General features: G+C 44.1%; 1 protein-coding gene across 4 annotated transcripts in view; it reads left to right on the forward strand.

Moving 5' to 3' along the window:
• The first annotated feature begins 594 nt into the window (after positions 1-594).
• dpysl3 (dihydropyrimidinase like 3) overlaps positions 595-12,841 on the forward strand; it is a 30,929-nt gene continuing 18,682 nt past the window's right edge. The window contains exons 1-3 of one of the 4 annotated variants that reach the window (XM_048995415.1): positions 595-1,075; positions 11,574-11,662; positions 12,333-12,517. In XM_048995415.1, coding sequence (XP_048851372.1) covers positions 743-1,075; positions 11,574-11,662; positions 12,333-12,517 — 607 coding nt within the window. In that variant the 5' untranslated portion in view covers positions 595-742. Of the gene's footprint in view, positions 1,076-5,659; positions 5,877-11,573; positions 11,663-12,332; positions 12,518-12,841 lie in introns of those variants that run through there. The other 3 variants (XM_048995414.1, XM_048995417.1, XM_048995416.1) reach the window with 3 other exon arrangements.

The raw sequence follows: 12,841 nt of genomic DNA on the forward strand, positions 1-12,841 counted from the left end.
ACCTCCTCTGCCACGCCCCCCTCTTTGCGCACCTGCCCACTCCGGAAAGTCTGTGCACGTACCTGCTTAAATAATCTTGGACTCAAAATATGCGCTTTTGACTTCATGTTTAAGAACGATCACAAACTAAGATGTCCATCAAATGCTGAATATTAAGGTGCGATACACGGGTCTGCACGACTCATAATAATTTAGTAAAAAAAAAAAAAAAAAAAAAAAAAAAAAGTTTAGTGAACTCGATCTTAAGCCGTTTATTTAAAACACTGTTATTACAAAGTGAGATGGTATATACTTTCTCCATCGTTACAAAAATTTAATATTACTAGTCTCCTACTTGGATATTTTAAAACAGTAAATTTAGCACCTATACAAATGAGCTTTGCCTCCTTATAGTAAATTCAACGCGTTCCTTATGAAGAGTAGTTCTACAGCAAGTTCTAACCCAGTTTTTAAGGGATACCTTAACATATCGAACGCTGCCTATAGGTTAGTTAGTTGGTTTAGTTGTTGAAGGCTGCCTATACGTTTAGACCCCCCCCCCCCTCCAGATGGGAGATGAATAAGTGAGAGAGTGTGATGCACCGGCAATATCCTTTGCTGGTCTTGGGATAACAGGCAGCGCTGCCACCTCCGGTATTAAGTTTCCTCCTGGTGCCGCTGCCAGTGCTACAGTAGGACACTTGGCTCGGCACAATTTGGAGACTTTCGTCTTCTTTCCTCCATCTCCTTTCGCCTTAAGATCATGGCCGAACGCAAGAGGAACTGGGACAAGGAGGATGACCTGCCGGTTTATCTCGCCCGACCGGGAACGACGGACCAGGTACCACGGCAAAAATACGGCGGCATGTTCTGCAACGTCGAGGGGGCTTATGAAAGCAAGACCATCGATTTCGATGCTCTGAGCGTCGGCCAGCGAAGTAAAAAGGAGGGATCCAAAGAAGTGACGAGTCCAGATATTGAGAGATGCAGCCCATGTACAGAGAGGCTCTCTGGGGAGCGTCAGCCGAGGGATTCGGGCATCGAAATAAAAACTACCGGAGGAAAGGAAGTCCTGCAGAATCTGGATGACATAAACGTAAGTTCATCTACATTTACGAGTTTTGATCGTCATCACATTAAGTGGAAAAAATACATCCATCATAATCCACATTTTATAGACTCGTTCAGCTGTGTGGCTCTCATTAAAATGTCCTCTAATTTTCATTCCAATTAACCAATGCATTTGAAACATTTTATACCGGAGATTTAAGTTTATAGCCATGTCATGAAGTGTAAAAACGCCTGTCTGGTTTATCGGACTATTTAGGGTATAATTGCGTGACACCACCGAACGTCCTGGATTAATCTATACGAGAGTTTCACCAGCGTGAGCGTTTGGTGACCGGATATTACCATGCTGCTAGCTGCAGGTATTTCAAACGAAATATGGAAAATGATGTAAGTGAGAATAATTAACAGTGATGTCTGCAGCTCAGGCAGTGACAGCTGCTATTCTGTATTACGGGGGGGCGGGGGGGGGGGGGGGTGTTCACCCTTTGCCCCAACGGCTTCCAGATGCTCGGGGAACGTACGGTCACATGAAGTCATTTGACTCACTAAATAATACACGTCTTAACATTTAAGGGTAAAAACGTTTCGGACAAAGTGCCTCTGACTCATTGTAAATTGCATACTTTTTTTTCAACCAGTATAAAAGGGATGGAATGTTCTACCTATCCGAAATAACCTAATAAGACTATTTCATGTATTAATGACCATACTGAGTTTGTTTCTAGGAAAGTTTTGAGTATCTTCCCTATAACGTAATGCCTTAGAAAATTGGAAAATGGCCTGTCATTCACCCACAATTTTCTCTGCTCAGATGGAAGGAATGTCCTTTTCAAAATTTAATAAAAAAGTTCTCATTTAGAAAACATTCATTAAAATATGGAGCGAATACGAAGGGTATTGTTCCTGAACACCGTTGCACACTTGTCGGGTGTTGCGTTAAATATAGGTGTCTTGTTCATTAGGACAACAAGGTCTACAGGACTGTTGACATTTTCAGGGGCCTGTCTGTACTGTACAGCTCGCGTTTCCCGATTAACCCCGCTAAAATATTTTGATATCATTTCATAATTATCCCTTTTACTAGAAACAAAATCTTTCAGGTCACCTATAGCCTATAAATGTGATCTGTAGGCCTGCCTGTGATCTTTTGGTCTATAGCTGTAGATTCGTTTCTGTGTAACTTCGGCATACGTTAAGGCGGTCGATTAACACTTGTTTTGTTGTTAACATGTGTACTAGGTTTTGCGGTTTAAATTACACACGAATTACCCCCCCCCCCCCCAAAGCATGACTGTGTAGAACCGTTCTGCTCTCATTTTCTGCATGCTTAGTGAATAGCCTACGAAGTTTGTTTTTACCGGTGTTAGAAATATATTGGAATGATTGGACCCAGGCTTATACATGCATGCATTTTATAGCAGTGTCGAAGGACAGTTTCAAAACGTTTGTAAGGATTTGCTAAGCCACCAGTAAGTGGTTAAGTTTGCTTCTTACGCTCAGTTTTAATATCATCCTTAGCAATTCGGCCTGCGGTCCTTTCTGTGGCGGAACCGAGCCGTCTGACTCACGAAACATTGCAATTATGTCGGCCTCCCGCAAGCCAAAGTAAAGCACGCGGGGATGATTTATAGTCACTGACCTCGTTGCCCCAGAACAAGGAAGTGCATTAATGGGACCTGAGGATGATTGTGCTGCAGTCCAGCAATGACAGATCCAGGGCCACTCGGCGTCTGACAGCCTTCCAAGGAAGCAGAGCCTCGCTCGATAAGAAGCCGGACCATTTTTGTCGCATCCTTAGCAATAAGCAGAGCGAATATTAAGAACCAAAGCTGCGTCCTAACTACAGACTTTATTGTGCATCTCTTTACATTTTTTTTGTACATTCCCCTTGTTCTTACGCTATGTAAAGGGGCTGCCCAGCCGCCATGTGGTCAGGCTTATAATTGCAATATTTTATAATAAACACATTTTGAAAGGCTTGTTTTGTTTGACTTTTTTTCCCTCGAGCCGACCTTCATTCTTCCACGCGTTTGGTCTTTTAGCCTGTGCTTTGTACGTATTTCTTAATGTCACAACGTATTGAATCTGCGCTCAACCTACCAACGTAGGAAAACGCAGATCTTTGCGTGTCACAGGCGCCGGTCGCCTTGAACGCTGATTCTGCAGAAAACAGAGGCTTTCCTCAGACACCACCGGAGTTAAAATAACAGTCTGCACTTGGTGCGCCTCTGACACGGTTCACGGCGCCTGCTAATTTTGGCTAAGTGCTGCATTATTCTGGCCTCGACTGAACCTCTTCCACTGGTTCCCGTGCAGTGTCGAGCTAAGGACTGCCGTCGCGCCAGCTCTCTATCACTATTTCCTGACATTGCCGTGGCATTGTCGACGCCAGACCGTGCCAACTGCTTCTAATTACAGTAAGTGTATCTCCTCCGCGCGCCAGGGTTCTGTTCATCCTCACTCTCGCGCTCTGTCGGGCTATGTGCTCCGCTCTGCAGGAATCTGCACGCAACCCTGCTTATTTAAAAATGATCGGCAGCTGTTTCATCGTCAGATGAATACTCAGAATATCAGACTTAATCATATTTGCTCCATATGTGCATAAACTCCCCCTCCCCCTCCCCATTAGTTTGACTTGGATGTTTTACCAAGTTCAATAGCATCAGATGCTACTTTCCCCAACCCCATGATTATGCCATCAAGCAAAAAATATTCTCTTTCCTTCTTGATTGTAAAACGGCAAAATTAAACCAGCAGGAAATCCTGGAAGGCTTTGGTCTCTGGGGGGGCTGGGTTTCTCCTCTGAGGGATGCCACATTTACACTGTTCCCTGCTGGGGACATACACTCCAAATCTCCTGAAGTCTGTATAGGCTGAAGGCCACACCAAGAGGATTGGCAGGAGATGGGTGCAGGGAGCTGCCAGCTAAAGTTCCATCTCACACACCGATATATACAGAGTCACGCCTGTAAAGCACAGATGTCCACAGGCCTCTCCAGTAGCACAGTCCTTAATATTCCAGGTCTATTGTTGATACATTCCCCGGTGATGGATTTTTAGAAGTCACGGTCCATCTGCACCTAACACCCACCAATCCATCCACCATGAAGGGTCAAAAGAACAATGCAATGTGGAAAATGGTCGGGAGCCCTCCCATCTGTGGGTCATGTTGGGGGTTTGGTCCTCAGTGACCTTTGGTGTCTACATGACCGCCTGCTTCTGACTGAATTAGACCACATTATGGCTGTTTGGAGCTACAGCTTCACCCATAAAAGTGCTTCTTGGACTTTGATGATGTCACTCTTCTGGTTACACTGCTTGGACCAAAAGAATAGTTACCTCATTAAGCAATAAGGGGCTTGGAGGGGGGTAGGGGGTGGGCATTGGGGCTATGGGGAGGGGGATCTCCTTAGACAATAGACACACATGGAAGTTCTGTGAAGAGCCAAGCCCCAACAGCTGTTGCCGGCAAGCTAATGTCCCGTATTTCCTCTTTGTTCCATTGAAGTGTCCTTCTGCAAATGTTTAATACCTGAAGCCAGCAGTGGACCGTAAAAAACACCGAATTCCAAATCCATAGAATTTTACGATGCTTCTCTTCCATTACGTGCCGGCATAAACACGATGACGGCCAACAAAAATTGCTCGGTGGTCTACATTTATGTACATTATTTTTACAGGAAGCCACTCGGGCAGGAAAAAGGAAAAAGCTGACTGTAGGTAATTTGTAGGCTGATTATTAGTTAGTTTTTTTTAATGTAAAGTCATATAGCCAAGTGCTTCCTATGAAAATTGTACCATTGATATTCAGGCTGTTAATATACTGTAAAGTAGTTCTTAAATTACAGTTTTAAATAAATACACTTCTATATTTCCTTACGTTTCTTCTATTTATAATAACAGTAGTAGTAGTAGTAGTAATGATAAATTATCCAGTGAATGACTTGCGAATCAAATACTGTATTCATGATGATTTAAAAAAAAATGTAAGTTACATTCGCACACAGAGTACACTTGATTTTTTTTTTATGAGTTGGGTGGAGGTGGGGGGGGGTCAAGTCAAGAATCTGGGAAAACCTGGTTATGGGTTAGACTGCAGTCAGTCGATGAGCCTCGCGCATACCGTTAACTCCCCTTTGAGGTGTTTGCGTTTGATTCACTATGTTAGCGGTGTCTGTATCCGTTTCCGTATACATCCGGAGACACGTTAAAGCCTTTCAACATAATGGAACGTTCCAACAGTTGGATGTTACTGTAATAATAGGATAAAGAACATTTTAATACCTATTCAGCATGTATTCTGTAATATCTTGCCTCTTCCTAAGTATAATGTCTATGCTTTCGTGAACTACCTGGGATGATGCCACCATGAATGCAGAAAGTTCGGACTTACGGGTGATAACAGTAAATTATTAATCATTTAAAACGATCATATTTTATTTGCCCCCAATTTAAAATAGGAGAATATCGTTTATTTACACGCCTTTGTCCTGCAAGGCTGCAGGAACGCCGTTGTTATATCGCCCTCTAGTGGGGCAATAGGCGTATTGCAGGAATTCCTGAGCGGTGTGCAGCGAGGGAGGAGCCCCGCGGATCAGCGCTCTTGCTGAGGATAGACGCTTTTTCACGCTAGCGGCGAAAGAGCTTTTAGCGCTGCATAGAGAGAGAGGAGGCGCCCATTCTTTATTTCTCATCTACGCACCAGCAGCAGAGACACCATCCGGGAAAATATATATACATACAAAGCACGGATTTTGCATCCTCGTAGTATTTAGCCCTGAACAAATATGTCTTACCAAGGAAAAAAGAATATCCCAAAGATCACTGTAAGTCAGAATGAATTTAACGTTTAATACGATTGTGGAACATGCAGAAAGCCAGGTGTCATTTAACGTTTCTGCTTTGTGTATGGCGTTTAGAGTTTTTTTTATTATTCTGTATTCGCACTGTTTCCTGCAAAGGTTAATATAACCGTGTGTTATGCATTTGTGAAAGCCAGTTGGAATCGTATAAAATTACAGCAAGGGGGTGAATCTCATTGTGAGTGAAACGAGGCGTTTTCTTAAAGGTGACTTGCATCTTCTTTGTTGGGCAGTGATCATATTGGCTATGCTATATACCCCAGACGTTGCATTGGGGCTGGGCACAGACGACGAGACTTATCAGCTGTTAACTATCAAACTATTAAAAATGTCTTTGTAATATGCAGGGAAACGTGATTGTCTAATTGCAACGCAGAGATCCCTTGTAGAAGTAGAAATTTAATATTTTCTTCTTTTCATCTAATTACGTGAATAGACAAGTCTGTGCTATATAAATTGTAATCCGTATGTGCAAAATATATTTCACGTAGAATATATATACAAAATTTATACAAAAGAGATCGTGGTTGTCCGTATGACTATAGATATAGATAGAAACGGACACAAACGATAGATACACAATTCAGCTAGAATTTCATATACAGATACGTTTATTTCGGTCATAAAGTATTTATGCGTTTTCATGTAGGACTAAAACTCCGCCTGTCTGTCGTGCCGCTGCTGGGAAAAAAACCCCCACCGATTTCCCCACGCCCATCCGAGATTAAAACAAGACCGGCAGTGTGGCGTTTTATTTTCTGCACTGCAAGTATGCAATAATAATAAATAACGAAACCGGTTTAGTTGGGGCTGGGGGAGGGGGGGGGGGACTTTGGGCGGATTGCTGCCTGCAGGGAAACGCTCTTTGCGCCCATGTCTGACCGGTGCTGGGTGTTGTTCAGGACCCGGGAGAGCCGCTCTTTGTTTCCGCCATATTCGCAAATGGCTCCGGGTTGTGCCGGACGGCCAGAATCGGTGTCGCCTCCATGAACTCGCAGCTCGGCTACTTCTAATAAACGTATAAATGGGAGTATTTAAAGTTTGCATGGCCGGTATATAATTTAACGGACGGCCCGGCGTATGCATGGACACCTGCTTGGACTGTTACGCTATAGCTGCGGAAATAGAGATTGAGGTTTTCAAGTAACACTGTGGGGAATCTAATCAAATATGGAAATTTATGTAATACTTATTTAATATGGTCTGCGCTCCTTTCATTCTCTCCATCATCTCATTTTAGCTGATATGCATGCAAAAAATAGCATGTTTTGCTTTAAAATTTAAGGTGTTTTAACAAGTCTGTTATTTCCTAAGACAACTCAGAGCGCTTGTATTACATTTCTTTCCAAATGATAACATAATAGCGAACATTATTTGCTTTTGAGTGAACATCGTTGGGCAAAATAGATTTGTAAGCAAATATGTATTTATACACTGTGCAGATGTTTAAGCATAAATCAATCATGTTGGATTATGTTTTTTTTAATGAAAAAAAATCCTCGGGGGGAAAGTCAGTTTAATAGGAAAGCAGAAATAAAAATATTTCAGCAGGCTTTTTTAGGCGTGGCTTCGTTTTTCCCATCCACTCACAGCAGCTCGGTGAGGCTTCCGTGTAAATAATCCCCCCAGCTGTATCCTGCACGTTAGAGGTGCAGCGACAGCAGCGAAATAAATGATAATTAAAAAACGCTCGCATTTTTCGTCAGTGCGGCGGGGCAGGGTGGGCTGTCGGGACACTGTCAAGAAAACTGAGTTATGCTTGCGGGGGTTACTGCATGCAGGGCAGGTCCCCCTTTCCCCGCGGTAATGCATGTGAAAATGCGCAAACTAAATTAATGCACCTTTTCCGCAGAGCTGCGCGAACGAGATTTAAGTTTAGAGAAAATCGAAGTCATTCCAATGAGAATTTCACGAAAAAAAAAAAACACACAAATCAATTGACGACGGCATTATAAGCGATAACAATTTCAGGATAAGGATCGCTGCAAGTGTGAGAAGTGAGGAACTTATTTTGATTGGTAAGCTATGCAGTTTTGACATTTCCACAGAAAAAAAACGTAATCTGTCTTTGAAGAGAAAGTAAATATTTTTGTTGCTAGGCAACACGCTTGAAACTAAGTGGCTGGCTCGCATGCTGAGTGATTTTCTCCTTCCATCCGTCTCTCCGCGCCCAACTTACACATCTTGGCACCAGAGCCGGTGTCCTCTGTAATGTTCTGTTGGCTGTATTTTTTGGCTGTTGTGCTTCCCTGCTAGCACCAACAAAAGTCTTCATTCATACCGCCATCCAGTCTATAAAAATGGTGCGTTGTATGACCGCATCCTAGTGTATGTCCTCGCTTACAAACCAAAGAATTAAAGGCGACCATTTCCCCCCTAACAACCCAAAAAACATGTTATATAAACTTAATTAAAGAAGCTCACTGAAGTCATGTAGTGGAACTACATAGCTTCCCCACTTAGGGTTTTTGATAGCGTTTTAATGATCTTTGGTAAAAACAAAATAAATACCACTCAGAACAACTTAAGACAAAATTAAAATGTGGTTTTAAAATTAAAATGTGCATTTCATTGTTTTCCCCCTGCAGTGGAATTGTATCCGGAAACGTGACAGAAGGAGTTAAATTAGAATGTACTATTTTTTCCCCCTGACCACTTGCAAAATGTGTACATTGCAGGTTAAAATTAAAAGTGCAGTGTGCATTAATGGTTTTCTAATGCACGGTGCACAGTTCCTGCAGTGGGGCTGCCCTGCTGATGTATCATACATTAAGCTGTTTTCAGCTTAATGGGCTTTAGGAACCATCTGTATGTGAAGTATGGTGGCTGAGGTCAGTACAACTGATCATGGATCATCTACGGTTTAATGCCAGATGATCACTTAACCACATTTAAAGCTTCTGATAATCCCACCAGAGCAGGAGTATCGGTCTGAATACACGTCTTTTATGCAAGCTGAGGGTGACCATGGTGGTAAAACAAACTTGATGTTCTCTCATATTCATCCAGCAGTTTTTTTTTTTCTTCCAGATAAGAGCAAAGGGTCAGAGGTCAGGTTCCATGCTTGAAATGATTGGTCAGGCCTCCAACAAGGCCCGCCTTCTTTTCCCAAGGAACTGTCCAATAGATATCCTTGTTGAGGAGTGCCGACTTGCTTGTTTGCTGGGTTGCGACCGCAGTGTTGGTCGGGGTGAGCAGCAGTTACATCCCTGGGGCTGCGGTGAGATGGAAGGGAACGTCACTATGTCCACTGGATCGAGCTGCGGTGCTTCTTTGTAGAGAATTATCAGGGTCTCCGACCACTCAGAAGGTTCGGCGGTCTCGGGTAGAATTAGAGTGGCCGACTTTGCCCACGAATTTCAAAACAGATGCACTTTCCAAACTCGGGTCATTAAAAATGATCATGGATTTGATTCTGTCTGTCGTTCATGCTGTTCCTCTGCCCTGCGATGGCAACCGGACGTTTTCCAGCAGCCAAAAAAAAAAAAAAAAAAAAAAAAACTCGATAAATACATGACAGTAATTTAATAATTTAATCTGTAATTTGAAATTTAACCTGTGAAAGAACTAGAGGGTCTGAAGACTTTTTTTAAAAAAACCTCCTTTTCATTTAACTCCGCCCATTAAGAAATTTATAGAAACGCATTAACCTACTAAACTTTATCAAATAAAAATAGATTTTGATATTTCCAGACTTTTAAACCAGACCACATGGCATGTAAAATGTTATATAGAGGAGAGGGTGGAGGGAAGATCGGGGATAAGAGGAGCCTGCAGCGGTGTGGAGATTTCCACCGAGCTTCCGGATGAGTAGCGCAGTGTGACAAAGTGCCGATCCGTCCGTGAGATTTCTGTGCTGCGTCTGTGTTGACGCTCTGCTGGGACAGAATCTGGTGGTGCACTGGATCCACTCAGGTGCTGTGGGCATTGGGAGGAGGAACTTAGACCCCCGTGTCTGCATTACTATTGTTTCAGAGCCAGACTCCGCTCATTGTCACGCCCTGAACAAGCTCCTTAGCATTAGCATAACAAAGGGGCCAGTGTGACTCCTTCGTGTCTGATGGGTAGAGAGAGAAAACATTTGACCAATCAGTGCAAGGGGCTTTTGGTGGGGGAAGGGAGGGAGGGGGGGGGGGGCAGATGGCTGTGGTCTGCTCCTTAATTAAGGGGGTGCCTGTCAGTGGAGGACTGGGCTGGTGTGTGTGAAGAAGGTGGGTTCATTGTGTGGATATCAAAGAGTTGTACACATGGAAAATGCATCCAGATAATCTCAGATCCTAACGACGGACTTGCACCGCATCCAGGATGTACCCCAGCCTTGTTCCCTCTGCTGTCTGGGATGGGCTTTATGACCTCCTGTGGTCCTGACCAGGATTACTGGTTAGAAGATAGCTAAGATCTGAACAGGGTGGGACTCTAGGGCCTCTGGCCCCACCCGAAAGCTGATAGGGGAGGGGATACTCCCCTGGCCAATCACTCATCAATTTCATGCTTATTATTGGCTAATGAAAAGGATGGCCAATCGTAGGCATTATGGTCATCTTATGCCTCCTACCTTTATAAAAAATATCAGAATTGCCCCCGGACCCATAAACCTTTTGGTTTAAGGAATCTTATTTAGAGCAGTTTGTATATTCAGCTCATGGGAGTTTCATTTACACAAACAAGTTCTGAGGGCAGAATGAAAAATGATTGGTCATCTCTCCCAACCAATCAGATTGTAGTGGAGGTGGGACCAACCAATCAGATGTCTTGGTCCCACCTCATGTTGTTACACATAACTTTTTTATTTTTAGTACAACTCCCATGAGCGTATATTTACCATTTTGATTTGCACGAGGGTTATCATCTGTGATATCAGACACGAGGCTGAACCCCTTTATCTGCCAGACTCTCTCCTCTGCATAATTTTCTGTGTGATCCTCCCGGATAGCCGGGGGTTAACGGGCAGCTTGAGATCTGCAGCCGTCAGCAGTCTGCCGGTGCGGCTTCTTCTGAAATGGCCGAGCCGCCTGTCTGCCAGTGACTCCCCCTCCAGACAGTGAATCGCATCAAATGTGCACCGATGGGGAAACAATAAAGGAAATCGATACTCGATTTCTGTGGGCCCACGAAGTCAAGATTTTTATGGAAAAAGATTACAACCTGTCGCACTATACGAATGCATGAATATGTGATATCTCCCCTGGTACCCCATACCCCCATTCCTCTCTGACCTAAAAATCATGTTTTCCCCGCTGTGGGGCTTTTTAGCACCTGATAGTTTTTGTATAAAGGCCGGAGGAAGCTTGGCTTGTACTAAGATTGTCTCCTCTCTGTTCCAAATGAAGTCTTGTGTCCATGCCAACAGGGCCACCCCCCCCCCCACCCAAGTCCTCTTGGTATTTGTAGACATTTTTCCTGAGTGTTTATAGCTTATCCTAGTTCCCATACGCTCTTCAACTCCTGGATTGCTTGCTGGTGGCCCCTATAGGCGAATTGGGCCACCGGCAGAGGCGGCTGTGGTGATCATACAGGACTATGTGTGGGTCTGGCGGGTGGCCCCACGCTCCCCATAATCTTCACCTTTTATGAGAAAACTGCACAGCCACCAGGGCGGCGCTATGGAGTAACGTCGTTGTGCCATTTGCCCCTAACCCGCCGCATCTCCTCTCTTTCCAGAGCGACAGGCTGCTGATCAAGGGCGGCAGGATCGTGAACGATGACCAGTCCTTATACGCCGACATTTACATGGAAGACGGTCTCATTAAGTAAGCGCCCCGTCATCCGTGCTGTTATGGTTTTGGGCTTGGCGTCTGCCACTGGCACCCGGCACTCTCGGCCGGCCGCACAACACCACTTCCAGATGCGAGGCATCGTGATGTTCGAGCTCCGGCCTGTTCTCAAAACATTATTGGGCATTGTTGGCTTTTCGCTCAGCGGGTCCCTTTGTCTTATACTATGTCCTCTTGGGGGGGGGTGGGGCAACCGCAAAAGCTGGGAAGAGCTCCCAGAGACATTAGTGCCGCATGCCTGTTACCCAGGGCATGGCTTGTCCGTGTCTGAGTACTCGCAGTTTCCTCTGTAGTAAGCGACCTTTACACACGGCTGTATCGCAGTCTACAGCACATGTCGCGGTGAACACGAGTTTACCAAAATGAAACACAGTTATTCACAGCTACGACTGAGTACTGGGACGGGAGAATGCATGTCTTGAATCCTTGCCTAAAACAAAAGACTACTTTACCGGTTTAACACCCAGAGCAGTTCAGAAATCTTCACTCAAGCATCCATTAGTTACATGGATTATCAATATTTATTATTATGTCTTGTTAAAATGAGCATTTGAATAGAAAGCTGGTAGCGTTTTAAAATGACTCTATGCTACACTGTGTTTTAAGATGTTTGAGAGAAGTTAACCTACTTTCCCTTCCTGACAAGGCAAATTGGAGACAACCTGATTGTCCCTGGAGGGGTGAAGACTATCGAGGCCAATGGGAAGATGGTCATTCCTGGGGGGATAGACATCCACACGCACTTCCAGATGCCCTACAGGGGTACCACCACTGTGGATGACTTCTGCCAGGGGTCCAAGGCGGCCTTGGCTGGAGGGACCACCATGATTGGTGAGGAACTCGCTTTCTTCTGTGAAGGGCCTTAGCCAGTGTCGGAGTGCGTTCCAGAACTGCTCCGTTTTCGACTGACTGATTTTCATGGATCTGACAACAAAAAAAAAAAAAACAATTGCATAAAATAAAAAAATGAAATATGCATTTTAAATTTACAAACCAATTTTTATGCATGTCGACGTCTTTTATTAGTTTCGATTTATTCTTAAAAATACAGAGCATGTTTTCAAAACCATGTTTTGTATACCTTCCGGGACCTGTGGCTGCCTTGTCACCCCTCAGCTATAATGTCTTTCACCTTTCAATACCTTCCAATTTACA

The sequence above is a fragment of the Brienomyrus brachyistius genome, chromosome 24 (genome assembly GCF_023856365.1).
Source record: "Brienomyrus brachyistius isolate T26 chromosome 24, BBRACH_0.4, whole genome shotgun sequence".
Lineage (NCBI taxonomy): Eukaryota > Metazoa > Chordata > Actinopteri > Osteoglossiformes > Mormyridae > Brienomyrus > Brienomyrus brachyistius.